Below are 27667 nucleotides of genomic sequence, written 5' to 3'. Positions count from 1 at the left end.
CAATAACATGTCCTGAAGCATATTTCTGTTATACCACAGAATTTTGCTAACAATTACATTTGTTTTCATTTGTTTCAGAAGAAAAGCAAAAAGCCAAACTGAAAGTTATATTCAGGTGAAGTAATGTGCCATGGGTCTTTCAGAGATTGACACAATTCTATAAACAAATTCTCTAAATGAATCTTATATAATATATAAGATATGTATATAATCTCAGTATGCACTGTTTACATCTTCAGTTATTTGTCGTAATCGTAGCATGTTTTAAGGGACACGAACGCAGAATAATAGTTTGACATTTATTCTAGTAGCATGCTCCATTTCTGTTGGTACAAAAATGTTTATTCCATGCGCAACAAGACTCGAATAACAATATCCAGAAAGATGCTTTTATTGGAACATGTATTTACAAATAATGTTTAAGTGCTTGTATTTATTCACACTTTACATAAAGACCTTCATAACAAACCACTGCAAATCTCAGGAACGTTTCTACTGTGGTTTTCTGTAACAGTCCTGAAATTTGCAGTCTGATCTTTTGTGACGGAAAAGCTCACAAACACTAAATGTGTACGATGAGTACGGCAACAACATGAAGAACTTGCAAGCAAGAAAATAACACATTAACACCCTGTGTTTATGTGAAAGTGTTCTGTTCACAGGCAAGGGAACTAAATCTGACATGGTCGTTGCTTGGGTCCACTCAAGATTCAAGATGTGTAAAGAACCACAGCAATTACATGAGAGAAAGATTTGCAGTAGTCTTGAGTTTCTTGGGTAATTTGTAGCAGTAAAAGTAGTACAGTGGGTGTGTTAATTTTTCAAATCAAATGCACAGTACTCCTGATCTTAAAGTGAAAACGTCCGTGGGTCTGTCCGTGGGTCTGTCCGTGCTGGTTACTGACTTCTAACACGAGTAATGTCCTGTCTCAGAACCAGTGTGTATTTTGCTTGTAGAGCTCTTCTAGGCAAACATGCAAATTAGCATAAATCTTTGTACGGGGACAGCTGATTAAAGTGAAGGACTAAATTATAGAATCATTAAGAATCCCCTGTTGAACGTCCTTCATAGTCTGATGTAGCTCTGTCTGTCTCTCTCTCTCTCTCTCTCTCTCTCATGCATCACACTCGTGAATACCTTTGTGTGCATACAATTTTTATGACCACATGCACTGATACTGCTTGAGATTTTCTCCGAGCACTGTTCCTGTCTGCTTTGCTTTGATCATGCATCGTGAAAGGCATCCAGATTGCTGTCGTTTCATGGCAAAGTTGGTATCTGAGGAATTTTTTTTTTTTAACAAATAAATAAGCATGGTATTGGTGTAATTTCCAAAACATATTTCATGTGTACATGTATATATCAGGGATGTGATTCATTTTTTTTTTTTTTTTTTTTTTTACGGATTTCTGTATTTTCTGACCTGAGAAGTAGGCTTTGACCCATGTGAATTGCATAAATCCAAATAAATAAATTCATCATGCACGTTGGAGTTGAGACCGCGCCAAACGGAGGCTTCATTCAGGAGGTAATTCGACTTTATCTTCTTGAATCCAGAGAAATAAAAGCTTACAGTTTAGCCTCTGCAGAAAGTCCAGACACTATACTGGAGTTTTTGGGGAATTGAAATGTGTAATCCATAAAAAAAAATAGCCACCGAACATAGATGGATTGGCACTCCTAAAAACATGTAGTGTCAGTTTTATTCATAGTCATTTTCACTTAAATGTGGAAAAACTGACAGCTGAAAAGTGAAAGTGCCACTTGAGGGAAAGTTGAGGGAAAAATCACCAAAATTCTGTGAAACCTTCACATTTTAACATTCGTCATTCATCAGTACGATCTCCATCAAGACAGTGTTATGGACTGTATAAAGACTGAAATCGTGAAATGGCCTTAAACAATTACTAAACAATCTGCAAAATGCTGCGTTTTCACACACGTTTATTTCATGCATGGGTTGCTTCCCACAGCACTGCACACGCTAGCAGCGCCATCTAGCGGCTGTGTGCGGGATACCCTTAGCATCTCAGCTATTTCTGTAAGTTTGGCGAAATAACCCCTTTCCAGCTGTTCCTTCTTTTTTTGTCCTTAGCTGATCACATGCCTGATGATTGGTGAGATCTGAGATTTGGTGTAATGATACACGACCAGGTAAAGAAAATTGTTATGGCCTGTTTGATCAAGCAGTCTGTTCACTTCATCGTCTCTTGCTAAAATTGAAAATACTTGCATAAAAAGACACATACAAACTCCTTAGACTATATACATGTGGACAAAGCTAAAGAATCAACCTGTGTTTCCACTGCGTTCAGAGCCAAACCATTATGTAATCACGTGTGGCTGTCTCCTGCTGCACGGCATAAAAATCACAACCCTTTTACTATGAGAATATACAATGTTTAAGTTTGTATGGTCAAATCCTTTATCCTCTAAAACACAGCACAAAGATATCGTTGTCAAAAAACCATTGGTGAGATGATACATGATTTACTTAAAGAAATTTTTAGCATAATTATGATTAGCTTATGTAACTTCACTTTTGTTGCAGTTGCTAGGAAAACTGTTTTCCCTCCACTGACCATTGATTCATGGTTGTGATTCATGGCAGTAATCTTTAAAAGCTCCACATTGTTCAGATCTGTTCTGTTGTGATGGCCATGCATATAACTTGAGTTGTTGCCATAGCAATGAAAAGCCCCTGCCCCAGAGCTCTGATGCTGAAGATACTGTAACTTCGTTCCAGTCCACCAGCTCTTTAGAGATGAAATGGAGCAGACAATTTTGTGGGGAAAAAGGGCAGTTATGCACTGCATCCAGCTCTGTGTCTGTGAAACACACATTAAAGGATGCCACAGATCCTTATTGAAGTAGATTCTAGAATTCTCTTTAATTCTAGAATTCTACAAGGAGTTCAAGAATTCACCAGAGCTTCAGATCCTTACTGAAGTGGATTCTAGAATTCTCTAAAGTTCTAGAAGGAGTTCCAGAACTCCACAGAGCTTCTAGAACTCCTGTGGCTTTGTGTGACTGGGACATCTCATAATGTTTCAGCCAACACATTTTTCAAATTAGAGCCAAATTACATCATCTGAGGTTTATATACAGCAATAAAACTGCTTTAATGCAGAGAAAATAATTTATTAGATGAGTCATGGCACTTCTAAAATGAACAATGGCACAACATCTGCTACGCAAAGACAAAAAAAAAAATCTATAGCAACCTGATCAACCCCAAATAAGATTATGTCTTCCTGAAACATACTAACTGTAGCATGGAGAGGTTTTACATGATGGCACACTGCGTAGCTCCACAGCAGTCCTTTATGATGGCTACGCTGCTCTTGGTAATGGACGGTTTGTTTGGCGGAGGTTCTGGGGTCGGCTTTTTCACTTTTGGAGGACCTGCGAAGGTACAAGGAGGAAGATGATTCACAAATGCTTACGGACTGTCATCAGTAGCAGATCATCAGTTTTATTTCTTGTATCCAACTATCATTACACCAGGTGAACCACCCATAATCATTCCAACAGTGTCTGCTTATTGTCTCTAAATGCCTTGTTAATTTTAGATTAAACTTAAGCTACATTGTTTTTAACACCTTCAACATTCAAGCAATTAACACATTGGCACTCTGAGAAGGAAAGTCAACTCCTTGGACACTATGCAGCATGGTTATATACAGATTTTGCATTCATTTATCATTCAAGCTCTCCTACCAGCTAACATGCAGTTCTGCAGCCCACTGTGTAAAATTTGCATACTGTAGCTTAAGTTATGCTTATATACACTGTATGGCCAAAAGTTTGTGGACACTTGATCATAACACCCATAGGAGGGTCTATGAATCTGTTGCCACAAGGTTGGAAGCGCACAACTGTTTAGAATGTCTTTGCAGTAGTATTAAGATTTCCTTTCACTGAACTTAAGAGGCCCAAACCTGTTCCAGCATTAATCTCCCATTTCTCTCTCTTGAAGCTAATAGGACAAAAACTCAGCCCATGTTATAATAGCTTTATCTCTGACTGTTATGAAGAGTTGACACCGGAGACTCCTTCCAAAAATGTTAAATAAGTCTCCTCACAGAAAAAGTCACCATATCAACAATTACACTTTTTTTATGAGGAGTATACACAGTATAAGTCCCTGTGTAAGTTGCTACTATAGAAAATGAAAAATGCTTATTAGCAACTGGAAGACATATGTGTGCATTCCACCAGAAAGTGGGATCTCTAGCAGAAAGCATAACCTCACCGGAAATTGATCCTCTGTTGTCGTGTGCAGTTGTCCTTGCCAAAGCCTCTTAATTTTGCAGCCTTTATAATGTCATGTTGTGCTGGATAGCCCCATGAAGAGACCATGTTAATCTCTGGAAAGTGCTTTCCTCAATGTGATTAAACACACAGTGAACACGTAATTGCTCATTTCACCAGAAGGCATGGAAGTGTGGTGAGTGAGGCGCAGCAAGGCTGTGGCCAACCGCTGACTCATTTCAGACCACAGTGATCGTTACAGCATCACTGACCTTTATGGGAATTTGTTAACTTGCTGTGTGGCATGTAAGAGTCTGAAATACAGCTCATGCCACTTGGTAGTAAGGATTTACATTTACAAGAAAGCCCATGGTGCATGACGTGAGATATTCACTGAATGTTTGGGAGATACACCCATTAGAGACCTACATGGCCATCAGACTGTGCAGACAAGAGTTTGGAACTGTAGATCTGCAAGCTGTGCTGGATCATTAGTTGGTCACATGACCATATCTTGTATGTTGGCTTTACCTGTGCTAGGAATTCAATAACCTACCTAAAGCCCCCAGAAGCATCGCTTGTCTGACAAATCCTTTGAAACATCGTCTGTATATGTTCTAAACTTAGCCAATACTTGGATTTGGTGAGAAATGAGCACTTACTGGAGTGCCTTATACTGACAAAAAAGAGCAAATCCTCTTTTCCCACAGGATATAATGGAATCTTTACCACCATGTCAATTTGGACCTTAATAGGAAAACTTGTACCCCTGCTCATTAAACAGCCCCTCATGTGGCCGCATCGCAATACATAAAATCATGCAGGTGATTTTATAGACATCGCCTGGTCCAGCTTGGGTGAGCCTGTGCCCACTGTCGTCTCAGGTTCCTGTTCTTGGCTGACAGGAGTGGAACCTGATGCGGTCTTCTGCTTTTGTAGCCAATCTGCCTCAAGGTTCAACATGTTATGCATTCTGATATGCTTTTCTGCTCAGCACAGTTGTAAAGAGTGGTTATTTGAGTAGTTTTCCTGTCAGCTCAGACCAGTCTGGACATTCTCCTCTGACCTCTCTCATCAACAGAGCATTTTCATCCACAGAACTGCTGCTCACTGGATGCTTTGTGTTTTTCGCACCATTCTGTGTAGAGACTGTTGTGTGTGGAAATCCTAGATAATCAGCAGTTTCTGGAATACTCAAACCATCCCATTTGGCACCACTGACTATGCTATAGTCAGTCATTGAGATCATATTTTTCCCCATTCTGAAGTTTGATGTGAACATTAACTGAAGCTCTTGATCTCTCTCTGCATGACTTTATGCATTGCACTGCTGCCACATGATTGGCTGATTGGATAATTGCATGACAGTGAAAGTGTACTGGTGATTGTATATAACCTGGTGGTAACTCTTATATAGAAGGTAGAATGGGACATAACCTTTCCAGATGCATGCACTCATGTAAAAATTATAGACATGACTGATTCGGATTACTCCACATCCCCATGTAAATCTACAGGGTGTCCCAAAAGTCTTCATACTTAGGGAAAATTAACATTTTTAGCAAAATGTAACTTTATTTACAAAACATCCTCTACATGATCCTCTACATACAAAGTCATCTGTCCCACTCAAGATGAACTCGTGTTAACACATCTGGTGTTATGCATATAAACTGCATGTCCATCGCAGCCCTGAGACAGCTTCCTGATCCGGCCTTGAGAATGATTTCAATACGTCTTCTTTTGTCAAAGGCATTCTTAAAGGCTATCTGAAAAAAATATATAATATAAACTAAGTGAGTTTACTTTACTGAAGTGTGTTAATTTCGCCTGTGTATGGAGACTTTTGGGACACCCTGTAGTCCAGTTTGAATAGGGCTTTAGCTAATGATTTGTCAAGTTATGCTAGACAATACATTCAAAACCTTGCGTTTTTTTTTGTTTTTTGTTTTTTTTTTTGTTTTTGTTTTTTTGTAGTTCTTGTGTTTACAGTGGATTCACAGCCATCTGTCCAGAATGATGCTATCAGCTCTCTAGGTCTCTATGTATCTACAGGAATATGTACAGGTAGATCCCCAAACCCCGACCTTTGGTCTCTGATGCCTAATATCTCACAAGAACAGCAAATGACTGCATAGCTAAAGTTCTGTGTCCATGTTGCTTCATAAAAAATGTCTGTGAGCCCCAGTTAAAGATGAGTAAGTGTGTCGTTGAATCAGGGTCACTCACTCTGTGTGACTCTGGCCAGTTTGTCCAGCGGCATGAGCTTGAGTCTGAGGAACTCGGCCATCTCTTTGTCCTCTTCCTGCTCCCTGCACAGATGGAGAGCATGTTTGTGAGTCACAGATATGAGTAAAAACAGGGAAAGCGGGACAGACTCAGAATATCGGGAGATGGTATATAAAACAAGGATATGACACAAAGAGAGAAAGAGGGAAGGGAGAAGAGAAAATGAGTGAAAGAATGGCAGGAATGAGTCATAAAGCTGCGAGAGCTGTGGCTGGGTCACAGAGGTGTTGATGAGCTCTCACTCCGACGAACACTAATGAGTGTCAAAATTCTCACTGAGACTGAAAAACATTTTCTCTGTGATTCACTAATTAAATAGGAAGCATTAAAATACAATGATGATGGACAGTCTGCCTATTCAGAGCTGTGTTGCAGTTTTTATATTCATGCTACATACACTGTGCTGTGCTACTGACTCGGTTTTAAAGGTGCAGTTTGTGCAGCTTTGTATTGTGTTGTTCTCTAATTTTTTCTCCCATGTATTCATTCCTGTTTTGTCAGATTTTGTCTTGTTTTTAATTTATTAATGGGTATAGGCTCTGTTTTTTTTTTGTTTGTTTGTTTGTTTGTTTGTTTTTTTGGGGGGGGGGTTGTTTTCTGTTTTTATTTTTTATTTTTTTATAAATGTGGTATTTGTAGATGGGATTATGGACTTATACATAATATTTTTACTCTTATTTTCATAATTTTTAGTTTTTCTTATTTTAATTCCTTTTTCTGCTTTTCTTTTCTTTATTTTATTTTTTGTCTCTTTTCCTTTTCTTTCCATCCTCTTTTCCACTTATGAGTGGCTTTAATACTTACTTTTAAAGTAACTTTATATGTATTTAAAAAAACGGATGTTTGTTGATGGGATTATACACATATAGATAATATTTTTATTCTTTTCTCTCCTTTTTTATATTTTAATTAAAATTTATTTTAAATCTGTCTTCTTTTGTTTTCCTTCCTTTTCTTATTAGGAGTGCAAAACAGTCACTTTATATCTATCTATCTATCTATCTATAATTAATAAATATATAACAATTATAATAATTATAAATATTATATAACAGATGCAGTTTTTTTGTTTTTTTTGTTGACTGGCTTTTTTCCCCCCCTTTCTTTTCCTTTTTTTCTTAGGAGTGATTTTAATAGTCCGAAACAAAAACCATAATAATTTATATATATGTATAAAACAGAAAAAACATATCCAGTGTTTTTAATATTTTAAAAGTATTTTTAGAACTATAATAATATCATTTCTAAGACATGAACACTAATGCCACAGCACAGAAAAGCATTTTCCACTGTATTATTTCCAGCATCTTACCTCTTTTCACTATGAATAATTAATAAGCTAGACAGCAAGGCGTTGTGCCTATGACATTTGATCGATGTGCCATGGAAGTGTATCATTCTCAGGTGTAAGAAAGTGATTGGGTTTAACTGAGTGTATGGAGGTCTGGGATGTCCTGTGGTTTAATTAAGGAGGCATTTCTTCTCCACGGGGAACTCTGGGTTTCATCTAGTTCTTTATTTAACTAAACAAATCTTTACATTATTAGTTATGTGGGTCCAATATGCAAATATCAAGCTTTGGTGAATAATCTGGGAACAGTCAGTCTCATAAATATGCAAGACTGGGTATGTCGATACAGACTGGATGTCAGATAACACACTTGTTCATTTCATTTCATCGCACACTCATTCTCTCACACACATAATCAGCTTTGTTGTAAAATAAAAGCTGTACTGTGTGATTCTAGCAGTATTTAGCAAGAGCTTGTTTACTGCTAAAAAAAAGGGGCTTTCAAGTGGTGCAGGGTTATTCAACCCGAAAATATGTAAAGGTCCAGTTTTTAAGATTCCTTGCTTACAAAGTTCTGGCTTACATAAGCGTTTAATATGACTGAATTCCAGCAACAGTTTTCTGAATGTGTTTTGAATGCGATACAGGGACAATAAACACATGCTCTTCTGTTCATTCTATGTTCTTTTCTCCTTTTTTTTTTTTAAACAAGCTATGTCATCAGTTCGCTTATCAGGCAAGGGAAGGTAAATAATTATGAAGTTTTGTGAAAAGTCTCCTCTTTCCTAGGCTAATGTCTCTAGTTCTGTGACTAGTCTCTGACACTGATGGATCTGTTTAACATAATGTCTGATTATCTGACTAGCTAGCTAGCTTACACATTAACAGCAACTATGTGGGCATGCTGTTTTTGTCTATGACAAATTCCTACAGAAAACAAAAAATGGATACGAAACAGTACCCGTCCAGCAGCAGTAAAGTTAGCTCCATCAATCTTTTAACGCTCTTCTCACTTCTCAGCTCTCTCCAGCAGTGAAAATCCACAACGATGATTATTCAGGTCTTCACTCTTAATCATTCCCAATCATCATTGTCAAATTATCAAAAAACATTATCAAAAGTGGACATTTTTATTTTGCTGCCTGACAGCTGTGACTTTTCTTATTAGCATACAACTGTCATCTTCCGGTATGTTTGAATTTCCCAATGAGCGCTGTGAATGCATAAATAATTGATATGCATGCAATGCCTCGGTGTGCTATCGGTTAATAGATTTGGGTTGATAAATGTGCCTGGCTCTGTCACAGAAAGCAAATTATTTCTCATCAGAATGTAAAACAAGCTTAAACTAAATCAAGGGTGTGTGATCTTATCGACAAAGGACCAGTGTGGCTCCTGCTTGGTTAGAACAAAACCCTGCAATTTGAGGATACGCTTACACACCCTTGACCTAAATAAAAATCACACAATGCAGCTTTTCACAATGTTTTGCCAAGAGCCAATTTGTCAGACTCAGGTTTAGTCCAGACCTGGTCTGACTTGCAGTGTAAATAGGGATTGAATCCTCTTTGAAGCCACCAAACACTTTTTTGTTTTATACTGAGTGTGGGCAAGTGCAGAGTGCAAGCTCCTTATTATCTCTGGAACACAACGTGTAGGAGCAGAAGATAGCGGTGTGACAAATCAGCACCTCCAGACACCACTTTTCTCTGCCTTTACTTTTCTCTTTAGTTATTTATTTGATCTCCGTCTTACACACACCTCAATCTCTCCACCTCTGCATCATCCACCAGGAAATCCCTTTTTTCCACCAGCTTATGGATCTTCTGAATCAGCTCCTCCTCCTTCTGCCGGTGCTTCTTACTCTTTTCCTTTTCTGGGTTGAGAGAAAGAGGAACAAAGAAACAAATGGGATCAGCGAATGTAACCATTAAGTCAATTTTGTATTTAGATGAGCAGGGGTACTCCAGCATTATTCTTTTCTTGTAGATTTTCTTTTCTCATAGCTATTATTCAGGATTATCATACCTGTTCTATCTTCATCGCTGTCCTGTTCTCGCAGTTATTCTATTCTCATAGCTACTGTATTATTGTTCTATTGTCGTAGTTATTGTATTCTCATACCTATAATATTCTTGTGGCATTTTTTTTTTTTTTTTTTATTATCCCGTGATTTTCTCTCTAATTTAGTTGTGATTGATAAAGAGAGGACGTAAACCACCTGTCCATCCCTGAGCCAATTTTGCTCTCTTGGACTTCCGGCCACGGATGGCTGTGTATTATCATATCTGTTCTATTCGCATAGCTGTCCTATTCTCGTAGCTATTGTATTCTCTTCGCTGTCCTATTCTCGAAGCTATTGTATTCTCTTCGCTGTCCTATTCTCGTAGCCGTCCTATTCTCGTACCTGTTCTATTCTCATAGTTGTCCTATTCTCTTAGCTGTCCTATTCTCGTACCTGTTCTATTCTCGTAGTTGTCCTATTCTCGTACCTGTTCTAGTCTCGTAGCTTTTGTATTCTCATAGGTGTCCCATATTCATAGCTGTTCTATTCTCGTAGCTGTCCTATTCTCGTAGCTATTGTGTTCTCGTATATATTGTCTTCTCCTAGCTATTGTATTATCGTAATTATTCTATTCTCAGAGCTATTCTGTTCTCGTAGCTGTCTTATTCTCGTAGCTGTCCTATTCTTGTACCTACTTTAATTCTTGTAGCTATTGTAGTCTCATAATATACCTAATCAATCCTGCATGACCAATCAGCTTGTACTATTGGTTTTGCCTTCAGAATTTAGCTTCAGTATATCTGTTTATCCAGGTCATTCATATCTGAGGTTTGTTTATCTTCATTTTTTTTTACCTGAAATGCAAACATACACAAATTGATGGAAGGTGAAGGGCAGAGCGTGTGGAGGACAGGAAGTGCCAGCTCAGCTCTTTTCACACGGAGAGAACACAATCCTGAAAGCATCTCTGAGAAATGAAGGTATGCACACAGATGCTTCTCTCTGTCTTTCTCTGACTCCCTCTCCCTCTTAGACAAACACACAATGACGCAACACACATGGTCCGTATCGACAGACACATAAAACTCTGTGTCACAGAAGCCATAACGCCCACCAGCTGTGCTTGAGAACTGCACCATTCAAACCTGCTACAGCTGTGTATTTCAATCAGTTTCAGGACTAAACCTTTGTGAATGCTCCATAATAACAGTGGTGCTCCCTACCCCATATCCAGCATCAACCCAAACAATGAAATATAAATGACAAGCAACTGTCATATCATGTGATTTAAAATGTGTTATTGAAGGTGAGGGTACAAACCTGGCACTGTCACAATTTTACGCAGCTCCTGCTTCAGGGCCATGATGTCTTTACACAGCTGAATATCATCCATCCTGAAGAAGGAAAAGAAGACTTTCTGAGAAAGAAGTAGGACTGGGCAAGATGATAAAAAGTTGCAATACAGTACATCATGCGAGACACAATGCTCAGTCTCGGCAAGAGTAATGTTATGGAAAAATTTTTGTATCAATCTTCTCTTTTTTATTAATTGTATTTTTTTTCCAAATGAAAGATACATTAATTATTATTATTATTATTATTATTATTATTATTATTATTGGTTTTTAAGTGAGTAGAATTGTTGTATAGTAGCATCCTTTTCAATAATTTTTGCTGCCTGTGGTTACTAATTTTTCCTAAAATGTTAAACCTTTATCATTTCTTCAATGTATTGCAAATTGTAGGCCCAACTACAAAACTACTAAACTTGCTAGTTTTGGCTCATGAACTATCCAGTATAGAGTGGCAGTATGACAATGATGGGAGTAAAATGGTATTGTAATTTTTTTGTTATTATTATTTTAATAATATGCACCGTCAAAGACTGCTCGCTGTATGTCCTCACTTTGATAATGTCAGCAAAGTACGGACTTGGAGGAGGACCTCAAGGCCTCAAGACAGATTGGGACAGGTCCATAATCAGCTCCCTTGTCATGTAGCCCTGATTAATGACAACCTCAGATAAATATTTAAATGTTGTTTTTGCCATCCTTGATCGGTTGATGTCCGGCTTTCTTGGATTATATATCTTGTATTTTGAGCAATTCTACTTTGCTTCCTCTCAGACATGATGCTGAGAACTCATTGGTTCACTGGCAACACACTGGTTAGAATAAAGTTAAATCAAATAAACATAGCAAAATTAAATAAACCCGTTATCCAGACTCAAATATTTTCACTTGTGATGCAAGGACAGAGCACTACATCTCATAGCTGAGAAACTTCATCCGCAGATAAGGACTATGGCTACACAGTCATCCCTTCTCCGGGACGTTTCCATTAGTCTGTTAATAATGCACTTAACTAGCTCTCCGTATATTTTTACATTATAGTAGCTACCAATTTTTAACCCTTTAGGTTTCTGGGCAGAAGCTTTGAAGCATAGACGGATGTTTAGTGCTATTGTTGAACTCATAAAGTCTTGGTCACTATGTCAGAACTTTAACTGCTACTAGTTCACCAGCAATCCTTGAGAGCCAAATAAGAGTCTTGCACAAAAGTGAACTCCAACCATCAGAGCTCTCAGAGCTCTTTTCTTCATTCACTCCTCAAACCAACATCTAATAATGACTGTGGTTGCACAAATGAGTAAAACTGATCAGTAAGAGGAAAGTATCAGTTATGTAGCAATATTCTCACTATGACCAACATGCTGATATCAATAATAAATAATAAAAATAAAAATTCCACAATAAGACTATAATACATAACATGCTGCCAGCTTCTCTACTGTTATGTAATGCTGTTTGTCAGCCGTGGCTGGAGGTCGTGGGTGGACATCAGAGCCGTGACTCACCGCCCAGTCTTATTTCTTATTTAACCTCTGTATTACCAAAGCAATCACACTGGGATTGCTGCTTCTTTTTGGTCTCTTCTTTTTCTCTGTTTGACACTTCCCTTCTTTTTTCCCCTCCTTTTCTTTTCTCCATTCTCCTCGCCTCATCCTGCACTGCAGTGACGGCTACCAGGCGCTTTAATCCACAGCAGTAGATGACTCATCTGCTAGCTATTTCTCTCACTCTTTCTCCACGTAGTTCCTCTATTTCTCTCTGTCTCTTTTTCATGACATTGAGTCTTGACTTCTATCTCTCTATCTTGCTTTTTGTCCTGACATATTTTTCTACCTCTCCTTCTTTGTCTCTTTGCTCCATCTCTTTCATTCTGGTCCTCCATCTCCATCTTTTTTCGTGTGTGTGTCTGTGTGTGTATGGATGGGTGTGTCTGTGTTAGAGCTTTGCAGTGTTTTGTGACGCACTTATGCACTGCCTGCCAAGAAACATTTACTTTGTATCCTCAGGAGTCCCCTAGACACCGCGACCACACCGAAACCCTTCATGTCCCCATAACCCACAGCAGAGCCGCAGTAAACCCAATCATATTAATCTGATGCAATTTAGCCTCATTCTCTGCTCCACAGAAGGAAACAATTAATTGAAGCAGAAGCTCAGACAATTCGTGACCTCAGCATTACAAGGATAGAACCTTATAATACTAAGTCTGATTGGTGGGCAGTTCTACAAAAATATCACAATACATAGATATTTTTTACAATGCACTATGCCTATTTGTGTATATACACTGCTCAAAAAAATTAAAGGAACACTTTGAAAACACATCAGATCTCAATGGGGAAAAATATCATGCTGGATATCTATACTGATATGGACTGGGTAATGTGTTAGGAACGAAAGGATGCCACATCGTTTGATGGAAATGTAAATTGTCAATCTACAGAGGGCTGAATTCAAAGACACCCCGAAAATCAAAGTGAAAAAATGATGCAGCAGGCTAGTCCATTTTGCTGAAATTTCATTGCAGCAGCTCAAAATGGTACTCAGTAGTTTGTATGGCCCCCATGTGCTTGTATGCATGCCTGACAATGTCGGGGCATGCTCCTAATGAGACGACGGATGGTGTCAATGTCAGTGGCCTCCACCTGTAAAACCATTTCTGTTTTGGGGGTTGTCTCATTGTTGCCCATTTAGTGCACCTGTTGTTAATTTCATTAACACCAAAGCAGCTGAAACTGATTAACAACCTCCTCTGCTACTTAACTGACCAGATCAATACCCCAGAAGTTTAATTGACTTGATGCTATACTCTGATTAAAAAGTGTTCCTTTAATTTTTTTGAGCAGTGCGCATATATATATATATATATATATATATATATATATATATATATATATATATATATATATATATATATATATAAACAATATTTAGGGTTGCTAAGAAACCGCCGGTGAAAGTGCGACCTTTTAAAAAACAACCACATCCCACAATACATGACTACAGACTCTGTCACATGATCCTTTAAACAGCCCAGACTTTTAATAGAGCATTGTGCAGTCTTGCTCCTAGTTATTCGAGTGTTGAGTCTGATCATTTGTTTGTTTATTCACTTTGATTTTCGTTTGCCTACGTTGCTCTGCTTGCCTCACTCATTGCTTATTTTTTGATATCAATTTTGGTTTTGCACTTCTGTTTTTGTTTTGTTTTTTTTGTTCTGTGGACTTAACAAACCCCCACATTTACATCCAACTCTGTGCATGATTAGTAACATGCTGTCTGTTTGGAGTTCTTCATGATTTTCCTCCATGTTCTCTGGTTTCCTCCTATCTCCTAAAAACATGTCAGGAGGTGGATTGGCTACTCTAAATCCCCCCTAAATGTGAGTCAGTGCCCTGACGTCCCATCCAGGGTGTGTTCCACCATGACCCTGACCAGGAAAAAGTGCTTACTAAAGACGACTGAATGAATGAAAGAGGATCTACAAAAGAAATTAAATAATGCAGAGAAGCTGGAAAATGAAATAATTCACACTAAATTTGAGTTTGACATCCAGTCAGCTACTCCATTGTGTGGTGTAACAATGGAGTTGGTCACGGTTATAAAAGCAATGCTGTTCATAGCTTTTAGAAAAAACTGTTTTCTGATTTTAGAACACTATTGATATCATACTGTCTGGCCCTAGTCTAAACTAAACAAAGGAAAGTAAAGAAATGCTACATACATCAAACACTAGAGTGTCATGGAACTACAGCACTGCTTAAAGGAACACTCCAGCATTTTTGATCTAATCTTTATCCACCCCATCTGTAGCGTATGTGCAGTTATCACAGACAAACATTTTGCACATCTATTTGCAGTGAGAAAACACAGAAAACTTATAATGAAAGCTTAGCGGCAGGTGTTGAAATATTTGACTGACCGACCTTAAATAAACAATTATACAATGTGAATTCAAAACAACTTTTCCACGTTAACAATAAGTGACCTAGGATAATACAGACTTAACATAAAGCAGTCTTATCAAAGCAGTTCTTCTGAAAATTTTGTGAAAAAATTAAGCCCAAAACATTTGTCACACATAAATACAAATTATTCCTTCTGAAAAAGTAGTCCCTTCTCTGAAGGGGTGAATTAAACATACAGATTACGTGCTTAATATACAAATACCTCTAAGTGAAGAATTTGTGATAGTGTTCTACCAAAATTATGTTTTGTATAAATATTTATCGATTTTTGACTCAAAATTCTTGTTCATTGGACTCGTGATGTGGTGGATAGAGATAATTTATTTAAAAAAATGCATTTTATTTAAAGTAAATGTGATGGCAGCCTTTACAGGCAGGCTTTTTCTGTCACACTCAGTTTAAACCCTGTTGCTCTCAGTTTCTTCACATAACAACAGTCACGATCTTGCCCTTCTTGCTCTTGGCTTGGCTTCTGCAGCAACAGCGCCATGTTTTTTTATTTTAGTTCCAGTTTTGGTTCCTCTCTCCATCTTCCTGCCTTTTTGAAACACAAAGCTTTGTGCTCATTCATTCATTCATCTCAGTAAAACCAATTTTTTTTTCTCCATAATTCAATCGCTGAGATTTGTAAGTATATAGCCTTTAATATACATTATTAGGAACACCTGTATACGTGCTCATTTATGCAGTTATCCAATCAGCCTATCATGTGGCAGCAATGCAATATATAAAATCAGAGGTAGTTCACAGGAGAATGGTCAGATTGCTTCAAGCTGACAGGAACGATGTGTCAACTCAAATAGCCACTCTTTACAGCTGTGGTGAGCAGTAAAGCACATAACAACACACAACTCATGAAACGGTGAGGTGGATGGGCTTCAACAGCAGAACATCAGACCACATCAGATTCTATTCCTGTCAACCAGTAACAGGAATCTGAGGCTGCAGTAGGCCCAGGCTCACCTAGACTTGACAGTCGAGGACTGCAAAAAGACCAGGTGTTGTTTTTCCACTTGAATCTTGTCACTGTTCTCTGACCTCTCTCATCAACAAGGCATTTCTGCCCACAGAACTGCCACTTACTGGATGTGATTTTTGTTTTTCACACCAGTCTGTATAAAGAGACTGTCGTGTGTGAAAATCCCAGGAGATCAGCAGCTTCTGAAATACTCAAACCAGCCTGTCTTGCATGGTCAAAGTCACTGAGATGACTTTTTTTTCTCAATTCTCATTTTTGATGTGAATATTATCTAAAGCTCTTGACCTGCATGTGCACGATTTTATGCACTGCACTGCTGCCACACGATTGGCTGATTGAACAGGTGTAAAACAAGAGTACAGGTGTTCCTAATAAAGTGGATGTTGAGTGTAAGGTGTGACTGTCTTACTGGGTTTAAGTAACATGTATGAAGGTTCCCTTTGTGCTCTGACAGCCTACAGAACTGCTTTCAAAGGTACTGCAATTAATTCCAGTGAGTTTTCTTGTTATTTTTCTTGGGAAGCGCTGGGTTTTGTTTAGGTCTCTCTTTAATGATCTGGGAACATTCAATATCATAAATATGCTAATGGTCTTGAACAGTTGTTCATTTCATTTCACGGCACACACACACTAACTCACAACCATGCATATATACATGTAATCAGCTTTGCAGTACAAACTCGATTGGTAACATGCTGCATAATTAATTCTCATAGAGATTAAGTGTGCTTTTGGGCTAAATTAGGTTGTAAATGGGAATAAATAAATATTCTTTTACCTCACTAATGCATAATTAATGAATAAATAAAATAGGAGTGGCATTAAAATAGCATTAAAACCAAAATATAAATGTCTAATGTTAAACTTAATCTGGGTCTGGAACTAAGCAGCAGTAGTGTATCCATCATGTAGTGAGTTATGTTTGAGGGAAATGACAAAATAACATATCAGCTTTAAATCCTCCGTTAAATTGATTAGTGCACACTGGAGATAAACATCCACACACTCAAGACTCACTCACACACACTTACACACACTCAGAGACAACTAGCAAGCAGGCAGTGATTTGTGTTTCTCACATAAAGCGGAGCTCTGACTCCCTTCTGACGAGCACCTCCCTGAGCCTCTGGATCCTGGCCATCTCAATCTCGATCTCATCCGGAGTCATGGAGCTCTCTGCCATGGACACGTCCATCTGACCTGCAGGAGAACAGAGACACTCAGTGTATCTGTGTCCGAAAGACATGCCACTGACAGTGACAACATGTATGTCCTGTATGGGTGTTTACAAACAACATGGTGTGTATATTCTATCTAAAGATCTTCATCTGATTTACATGTAAGGAATAAAACACTTCAGGAAGCGATGTTATAGGAAAATAATCAACAACAGAGTGGTATGATGCACATGTAAAGTAGAGTTACTGTTACTACCCTCAAGTCGATTGTTTTCCAATAACTGCATGTCCTGTGTTGGAAAACAATCAACAGTCAGTGTTTTATTCTTCTTATACTACATCATTTTGCCAATTATTACAATTAAATATTAATTAAAGAACATCACGTCACATGTTTTATCCATTTATAGTTATGTTTAATGTTGTGGAACGTCCGCAAAAAAAGTTAGTTCTATAATCTGTTGTTCCCTCACCAAACTCTTTTTTCTCTCACATGAAGTTAATAATACAAAAAAACCCTTCCATTCTCAAGTCTTTCCCGTGTCAGAAAATGTAAAATTACAACTTTACCTTGACTGTTACAAAGTGCTAACACTGTAGACTCCTTCCAAAACTGTTAAATAAATGTCTCCTCACAGAGAACTTCACCCTATAAATAATTACACAGCATCCATCATACACGTCCCTGTGTAAATTATTACTATAGAAATGACAGTATTAGAACATGTGCATTAATATAAACCGTCTTGTATCTGGAACTACTAACTGAGCTGCTGTTATAGAAAATTCATCAACACCTTCTGACCAATCAGAATCAAGTTAGTGTTATAAATGTAATCAGTTGTATGATCAGAGTAAGGAACAGCAAATGGAGAAACTCCAAACACCCAGAGAGCAGGATTACAGAGAATTACTGTGTGTGTGTGTGTGTGTGTGTGTGTGTGTGTGTGGGCGTAGAGCAACTTGCTGGCAGATCAACTTTCACACTTCATCATGAATCAGCATGAGTACAGCAGAGTTTTTCACCCTACTGTTTACAAATAATGATGAGGTAAGACAGGTGATGATATCATCACTATACCCATTGCGACTAAGGCCATATGGTCACTACTCTTATTAAAACATACGAAATATTCAGTTATCTCAAACAATTGTAAGACAAGATATTATTAGAGTTCATTCAAACTACCGCAGTCCGCTGATCGAGAAGTCAATCACATCGCCGTAGCAACTAGTGACGCACCGACACCCAGATATCTGGCTGATACTGATAGCATGGTGCATCTAATTCCATCATTTGTGGCTCCACTTACCTACCAGTTCAACACACTTATACACACATACACAGGGGTAAACAATGACTTTCCTCAACCTCCTGTGACAGAAATATATTATTTTCTATATGACAGGTCAATGAAAACTAATACTTGGACTCTAATTTGAAAAATGGATGGAATTTTTTTTTTTTTAAACATTTTCAAACCTGATCACTGCATAGATTAGGTTTGTAAAATTCCAGTAAAGATGCTTTCACGTGTACTTATTTAAGAGTTGGGTTCCCAATCCTTTCACCTGCATGGATCAGAGCATAGCCATATTTCACAGACTAGTGTTTAGAGGGGGTAATGAGGCAGATATTTTTTACACAGGCTGCAAAAGGTTTGGAAACCCCTGTTCTAAAAGACAATGGCTCTACAAAACTCTCAGAGGTGGTTCTAATGAAGCAAAAGCCAGGCATGAAATCCCTTCTTCAGCACATGAAGCATCATGAAAATATCTACAGTCATCTTTGTGCTTGCTAATTCAGCAAAAAACAGGCATTTTTGCAGCTATTTACTGCATTTTAAATAGCTAAGTGGTGCAGCACCGCAAATCCATTACAAAGCCTTTTTTTGGGAGTTTGGGAGTTAATGAGCTGCAATCTTTTCATTACATCCAGGGAGACCACAGTGATTCCCCTTTCATACCAACACTTACAGCAATGCCGATATTACAGATAATTATCCAAGCTTTGAAAGAGTGTGGTATAATTTTATGTTGTTCTTGGCCTTGGCTGTCAGATCAGAAGCCTCTTTACAGCTACAGTTATCTTGTCTCTCAAGGTACTGGAGCAGAAACTTTGTAATTGGCCATAGGGGAGATTTGCGAGGGAGGCATGGTCCTGTATAACTGAAGCTCACAGGAGGAGTAAATTACAGAGAGAGCATGAGAAACCCTGCCAGCATAGCAGCTTTTACAACGGCTGATTGCTTTATAAGCCAGCACGGTTGGGAGACGGAGTGTATCAGTATTATAAGATGCCATTTTTGATAAGAAAATCTTTTTTGCTGCCTTCATTGCTATGGACTGTTGAGAGGGCACATGCTTTTCCAAACTGAATACAAATCAAATGACCACCGGCATGATGTAAACATCTCCCTGGACTGCTGCATGAATATTTAACCACTAGCAATGACTCGCATCAACCATCGCTGACTCACAGCGCGTCAACAATCTCAAACTGCCAGGGGGCGGGGGCTTCTTGTCTCAGACTAAATCATCTGACAACTGGCTATGTGCAGAAGCAGGGAGACTTCACACACACAAACACACACACATTGTTAGAGAAAGCAGCAAGAAGCTCTTATGTAAGATAAAGCCTAAGATAAATTTGTCATATTATAGCATGCTGGCATGCACACCAAATGTAGAGTAGTGACCTTTAGCTCTACTGTATTAGATATCTTTAGTATAAGTAATAAAATTGAGATATTTATCTTCTGGAAAAAACAAATACATAGTCTCAATGGATCTTCATCTCACAGTGAACACTGACTGATCAGACATTCCTGGATGTCCATTGTAGGACTCTCTTGGTGTGATGTCATAAAAAGACATTGTTATTGGTCCATTTTAAATTGGTCCTGCTCTACAGCTTGAAATGAATTTCAGAACTCACCAGTCACTGTGGCTTTTCTGAACAAAATTTGTTTCAGTTTCAGTTCTAGCATTTTATAGTCTGTTTTACCCAGCTCGTTTGTTAAACTCGCTCCTTATCTTTGCAGGAAGATAGCCAAGGTGTGCTCACTTCCTCATTTAGCTCCATAGAGTATTTATATTTTATTATATATTGAGTAGTCAAAAATGGGAACTGCAACAAGCACTAATAGAGGCCCACTGGGGCACGAATAACGCTGCCCCATGTTCTCTTTACGAACATTTTCAGTAGAGGAAGAGCAGTGAACAGGACAATTAATGCCAGGGTTTTTAACTTCAAATAGGGCTATATACTCCATGGCCACCAAGATCTGGTTTTATAGCAAATAATCAGAGTTAAATTGAAAACATTTCCACAAACAAAGGGAAGTTAAAGTGCAGGCAGTGTGTCTATGATGTGCAGAAACATTTCTATTGTAATATACACTTCAAAGATTACAAGATGGAAAGGAAGATTATAGAGTGGATAATGTCTGTATAACAGAAGTGCATGTGCCAATATTTCCCAGGAAATGGCTGAGAAAACAAAAAAAGAAAAATGCATCTACCATTTTCCAATAACCAAATGTTTTGGGCTAGTTTCAGGTCTTTTGTGTGTTTTTTAAATGTAGTTGAGCTGGAAATTTGTTTGAGGTCATGTTGTTATTTATGTCCTGCCACACCAAAATCTATGGTCATGAGCCATTGATGAGTAATTCTTCTGTAAGGCACTCTGTAATAAAAGCTCTGACAAGCCTTCCCCTTCTGTGTTGTTGGAACAAACGAGAAACAATTCATTACTGTACAAGTGTGTGCAATTTTATAGTAGCTGATTTGTATCCAAGCCACTCGCAGTGTATCCAACACTTCTTTCCTTTTTTGTGCTCTCTTCGTCATTCGGTTTTCAATTACCGCATGCTCTCTGTTCCATTACTAATTAAATGTCTTTCTTTACCAATTCCACATTCAGCCTGGCTAGGCTTCTGCAAGTTGTCAACAGATAAATCCAATGGAAATCACAATTTACATATCTAGCTGGGAGATAAACCAGGATAAACCAGTCATGCTGAGTGAATAAACAAATATGGAGTACATAATACACGTAACACACTTTTCCTCTTAAGCAGCAAACACTGAGTGGGACGGTGTTCATTTCAAGCCCTGACCCTAAATATACATCTTGTTTTACTTGATATTAACTGAGTCTATATTGCACAGTGAGGTTATTTCTAGATGCTACCTACTTTTAATAGATTACAATAAGAAGAATTGTATTTTATATTGCTATGTTACATAAAGTACTGAACGCTACAGGCAATCTGAAGCAGATTTCCTTAGCAAATCATTTCTTCTTTGTTAATCTCGTTGAAACTGTGAAAGAAATTATATGCAGATACTAGGATGTATTATTATCACACTGTGAATTTTTCATAACTGAGACCCCCCAACCACACACACACACACATATTCTGTCCTTTTTTTTTCCTTCTCTTTTTCCATCTGTTGCTCGCTGATTAAATGAAGCCACGGTGCATTCCTGGGAAAACAGTTGTTAGTGGCTTACCACTCCCACTCCTCCTTTTTTAATGAAATCCCGCACAAAAGACTGGGAATGTGCCAGCTGCTCTCAGCCGAGCACGCCTTTCTCACAGAGGACAGTTAACAAGGCTCGCTAGATATGCACGACCGGCGCCAACCTGCCAACCTGCAGCTGAGGCTGTTCACACATGCAACATGTTAAATCCATTTCCTGTACTTGAGTGATCTGATAAAGCTCATTCACATTCTGCTTTTATGTATTGTAATGAGGGCCTGAGCTTTAGTTTGGTGGCTGAAGTGCTGATCTCAAGAGCACCATTCAGGCTCTTTCACTGAGTAATTTGTAGTTACTCATTAAATGGGAATTCCGGCATAAAAGTAGTGTTTAATATGTTATCATGTTACGTAGCACAGGAATAAGGTACTTTAGTTATTTCTCTACTTTAATTTGAGTTTAGTTTGCCTCAGCTTGCACTACTAACTGCCACAGTTCTTTCTCCTTATACTCTGCACTGTACAATGGATGGATGACACCATGCCCTTTTTTCCGGGTCCCGTACAGCTGTTTTCAGTGTTTTAATTCCTCAACGGGAACCTTACTTGGCTGATCAAATTGTTCTGACATCCAATATGAATTAAAGACATCTCACACAAGTAAAAATAAACCTTTTTACAGTGCTTGGCTAATTTCGGCTGTGCGTCAATCACGTGAGCAACAAGGAACACAGACTTCCTCCAGTTTCAGCCTTTTTTTAGAGTAGCAGCACTGCTCTAACACTCCGGATTCAGTTCAGGAAGTGTTTTATAATTAGCGGTTCAGGCGTCAGCGATGACGGCCTCAGATGTAAACCAGGTCATAAGAGAATAATCTTCTCTCCCTTAATTAAGTTACAAAAAATGCAACTTGTCATGTTTTTAGTCACATCCGGGAGAACGGGAATTTACAGCGATTCAGCCGTAGTACTTGCTGGTTAGTGTCATGGTGGTTTAAATTAGACTACTAGTTTGTTTATATTTTAGGAAACTTGGACAACTAAATGTGCTAGAAAATGTTGTGGGCAGTTTTTTTTTTTTTTTTTAAAAAAAAAAAAAAAAAGATAACTGTGCAAGAAAGATTAAAAAAAAAAAAACAGTCCCAGAATCAGTACACATATCTATGTAAAAAAAAAAATTCTGGCTTAGACCAAGTCCACATCGGGTTTAACAAACACTAAACAGATTTGTGTCAGAGACACTTCTGTCTATCTTATAAGTGACACTGAATCCAGTCCAAGCACAGAGATGAGCCTTTCTCAAGGGCTTGCACCACAGTCTTGGGATTTGAACCTACATCCTTTTGGTAAACAAGCACTTCTTTTCTGAGCTACCGCTATCAAATGAAATCCAGATGCTCAGTGCTATCACCGTCACTGTGGAGTTTGATCAGTGAGATGAGTCGTGTATCAGCACTGCTGCTGCTGCTGATGCTTCTGCGCTAATACTGAACATGGCCGGAGCTAAAAATAGAGCCAGTTTCTTCTCGCTTCATACTGATGGACTTAACTCCCTTCAACAATCTTATAGTCTTCCCTGCTGCATGCGCCTACTCAAAAACAAAACAAGCTTTAGTACCACCAAAAAAACTGTTTTGTCTCAGTTTCCAGACAGACTGATATCAGAGTTTGGAGTGTGATATTATCAAACATTTTTCATGAGGTGTATGTGTTGGTGTGCTGTGATTCCTCGGGCATGATCAGCTGAATAAATCTGAAATTTCAAGTATAAAACACGAAAATACTTTAATAAACTCGACACTTTTTAATTTTTTTTATTATTGACATAACTTGTCCTGAAGTGTTTTATTCCCCTTACACCACAGCTGCCTCCCATCAATCACATCTTTTTCATTTATTAAAGAACGACACATACTTGTTATCCATTTATAGTTACGTTTAAGGTTGTGGAACGTCCATGAAACAATTTCTTGTTGTTCCCCTTACCAGCTTCTTCTAATGTTAATAAGAATAAAAAAAAAATAGCTTGTCATGTTACTGATTACAGTTTTTTACAATCACCTTGATGTCATTTTTCAAAACTCTAGACACAAAACTCACAACTGATGATCAAAATATACATTTTTCAAAACTCTAACACATCCAATTGCTTGGATACAATACACATGAAACTAAGATCATTTGTTCATTGAACTAAAATCACCTGTTCAAAATGACACAACGTCTAAGTATTACAATTTCAAAATGTAATTCACACGTTACATTTGAGATGACTGTCTAATCATTTCATTACAAAGATCTAACTATCAGTTGATACAACTTCTCAAAATGATAAGTAACTGTTGCATTACTCTTAATGCATAGTTTTATCGAAACTGAAGAACAATATTCCATGTTTAGATCATGAAAGTTTCAGGACAACGAGATCCATTGACACCATTTACCATGGAACATGAACTGGACTACATTATCTATGGATGTAATCTTTCATTATCATTCTTTATCAGACACTGTTTCTATGGTCCCATGTACCACTTTTCCAGACCATGTTTTCAGATTTGACATTACTGTATGTATGCATTGTATTGTTCTTCTTTCACCTGCTCCCGTTAGGGGTCACCACAGCAGATCATTGGTCCACGTATTTGATTTGGCACAGTTTTTAATGTGTCCTTCGTGATGCAACCCGTCCCAATTTTATCCAGGCATGGGACTGGCACTGAGAATGCACTGTTGCACACAACTCCAGTGGCTGGGAATCAAACCCAAGTCACAGCGATGAGAATGCTGTGGCCTAATCACTAGTCCTCTAGGGGACATGCAGGCCCTTGAGTTACTCTTCCAATAAGGCCAAATCATTACTGATGATTGATTTCACATTGTGGTAGGAGTATACAGTGAAATGAGTGGTGTCCACCTTCAACAACATAGTGATAACATGGAGCCGGCAGGTAATCCAGTTCACAATAGGGGTCAAGCAGTGAGAGGAGGAAGACAAGGAAGACTTGGTGGTCAAAGGAATGGCAGGGGACAAGCAGCCCTTCTGAGAGGTGATCGTGGGCCTCATCATAGGAGGGTTTAGGCCTCACCAGAGAGGTGGCCATTGGCTTAAGGTGCTCTCACGAACAAGTCACCCTTCTCCAGGCCATGGATGATGCATCCAATGATATCACAGCAGACCAGAGTCAGGCCTGGATTTACCAGGTGGATGGATCAGGGCGCATTATTCTGCTGAAAGAGGCCACTGCCATTATTGAATACTGTTGCCATGAAGGGTACTTGGTCTGCAAAAATGTTTAGGTAGGTGGTACGTGTCAAAGAAACACCCACATGAATGCCAGGACACAAATTTACCCAACAGAACATTGCCCAGAGCGTCACACTGTCTCTGCCGGCTTGCCTTCTTCTCATAGTGCATCCTGGTCCTATCTCTTCCCCAGGTAAGCGATGCACACACACCTGGCCGTCCACATGTTGTAAAAGGAAACATTGTTCCTTAGACCAAGCCACCTTCTTCCATTGCTCCGTGGTCCAATTTTGATGCTCACATGCTCATTGTAGGCCCTTTTGGCAGTGGACAGAGGTCAGCATGGACACTCTGACTGGTCTGTAGCTACGCAGCTCCATACACAGCAAGCTGTGATGCACTGTGTGTTCTGACACCTTTCTATCATTGCCAGTATTAACTTTTTCAGCAATTTGCATTTACCCTGTCACCGGTTCACCGGTTGTCCTTCCTTGGACCACTTTTGGTAGGGACTAACCCCTGCATACCGGGAGCACTGCACAAGACCTGCTGTTTTTGAGATGCTCTGACCCAGTCTTCTAGCCATCACAACTCAGTCGCTCAGATCCTTACACTTGCCCATTTGTCCTGCTTCCAAAACATCAACTTCAAGAACTGACTGTTCACTTGCTGCCTAATATATCCCACCCCTTGACAGATGCCACTGTAATGAGATCATCAGTGTTTTTCACTGCACCTGTCAGTGGTTTTAATGTTATGGCTGATGGGTGTAATTTGGACAGTACTATTTCTACACGGTTGAATTTCCTCGCATTCTAAATCCCAGATATGGAATCTGGTTTAATCTTCAAAGTCAAAAAAGAAGAAATGTAAAATGCTATCACGTGTCTCACCTCTCTCTCTCTCTCTCTCTCTCTCTCTGTGGATGAATACATAAAACAAATCTATGCAAAAAAAGAAGCTAAAACCAAGCATGCTTTAACCTTGTGTTCACAACTGAGCAATGGATGTTCTGTCTGAGCAGCTGAGACAGAATTTAATATTTGAAATGTTCAACCTTGAATACATATATATTTTTGGGGAACAATAAAAACACAGAGAAGCATTTCTCACGCCTGGGGTTGTTCCTACCAGCAGGTATGAGCGCAAATAAGAAAAGAAAGTAATGTAACGTTGCGTGAATTCACCAATTTAAAAAATATATATATATAAAAGCAGTTTGTGTCACCAATTTTTACAATCTGATTTATTCCCTAACATAATCTGTGTAATATAAATATGAAGGGGGGTTATATCAGACACACCAAAAGTATTTTTTTTCCCCTTTTCATAAGCCAAGCATATGAAGTTGCACTGTAAGTAAAAAAGGGAGATATGGAGATAGACCAAATAGGAATATATATTGTTTATGATTATGGAAATGTTATTTATTAGAGATTTCTTTTTCTGGTTACATTTTTAAGCCAGTGATTCTGTAAAAGAGGCATATCTCCAGGCTTCATGTCTACATGCAGGGTATAAATAATAAAGGGTGGTGTTATTGTTCAGCCTATAAACTGACTGTTTTGATAACAACGTGCTAACGCCGTGCTATGTCAAACAGACAAAAGCGTAACAAAAGCGCTTGCTGTTGTGGAAAGTAGTATTATATTCATTTCCATAAACTATTCTAGACACCAGGTCGGCTTTTTTTTAGCAAAATAAACCTCCTAATTCACGAATTAAGCATTGTCCTGTACAGCGCGAGGTGTGTTTACAGTTCATACCTTCGTCTTTGCCCCATTTGGTCTCGCGCACGGCGCCGTAGCTCCTCTCGTTGTCCACGATGGACTTCTTTAATTCCATTACTGATTTTGTTTTTCGTATTTAACTCTCGAAACGCTGCCGTTTACGACGTAAATCTGTGATGTGTGTGGTTTAAGTTGTTTTTGTTCAGTCTTCCGCTGTTCCGTTCAAACCGAGTGGGTTCCGCCGAGCCGTGGTGCTGCGCATCCTCCTTCACAGCGAGACTGAGCACAACGCTCCTGACTGGGCTGCTGAGGGAAGAGCGCGCGAGGGATGCAGGGCGCATGCGCAGTACGAAGAACGCGTGAGGGATGCAGAGCGCATGCGCAGTAAGAAGAACACGTGAGGGATGCGGAGTGCATGCGCAGAGAACGCGTGAAGGCGCATGCGCGGTATTTACAACAAAAGGAGCCACGTAACAGGAAAAGTAGACAGGCTATGATAGGCTATATCTAAATTATAGTAAATTATATTTCTTTTATATAATATAAATATATAAATATATAAATGTTATTTCGAAATGCTATACATTTCTATATTAAAACACTTCATTTTAGATTTTGAGCCTAATATAAAAAGATTACATTTATTATTCTTATTCTTATTCTTATTCTTATTCTTATTCTTATTATTATTATTGTTGTTGTTGTTGTTGTTGTTGTTGTTACTCAGGCATAATATATCCTACTTATTCTACACATCACGATAAAATGTATCTGGTGTTTTTCTTTTTTGGCGCCCCCTGCTGCCTGCTAAGTGAATTGCAATGAAAACAATAACAAGGCAATACTGTGAATTACTTTTTCTAAGATATCTTTAAAATTAGATAAT

At 38.5% G+C, this 27667-nt stretch overlaps 1 protein-coding gene across 1 annotated transcript; it reads right to left on the bottom strand.

Moving 5' to 3' along the window:
* Positions 1–375: 375 nt before the first annotated feature.
* On the bottom strand, positions 376–27111 carry bmerb1 (bMERB domain containing 1). The gene is made up of 6 exons (XM_026933352.3): positions 26818–27111; positions 17219–17339; positions 11161–11234; positions 9597–9711; positions 6485–6567; positions 376–3406 (listed from the first exon to the last, which is right to left on the bottom strand). Exons 1-6 carry the CDS (start codon positions 26894–26896, stop codon positions 3288–3290), a joined length of 591 nt encoding a protein of 196 aa, XP_026789153.1. The 5' UTR covers positions 26897–27111; the 3' UTR covers positions 376–3287.
* Between the last annotated feature and the right edge of the window lie 556 nt (positions 27112–27667).

Source organism: Pangasianodon hypophthalmus, chromosome 2, assembly GCF_027358585.1.
Source record: "Pangasianodon hypophthalmus isolate fPanHyp1 chromosome 2, fPanHyp1.pri, whole genome shotgun sequence".
NCBI lineage: Eukaryota > Metazoa > Chordata > Actinopteri > Siluriformes > Pangasiidae > Pangasianodon > Pangasianodon hypophthalmus.
This window is presented reverse-complemented; position numbering and strand designations above follow the sequence as displayed.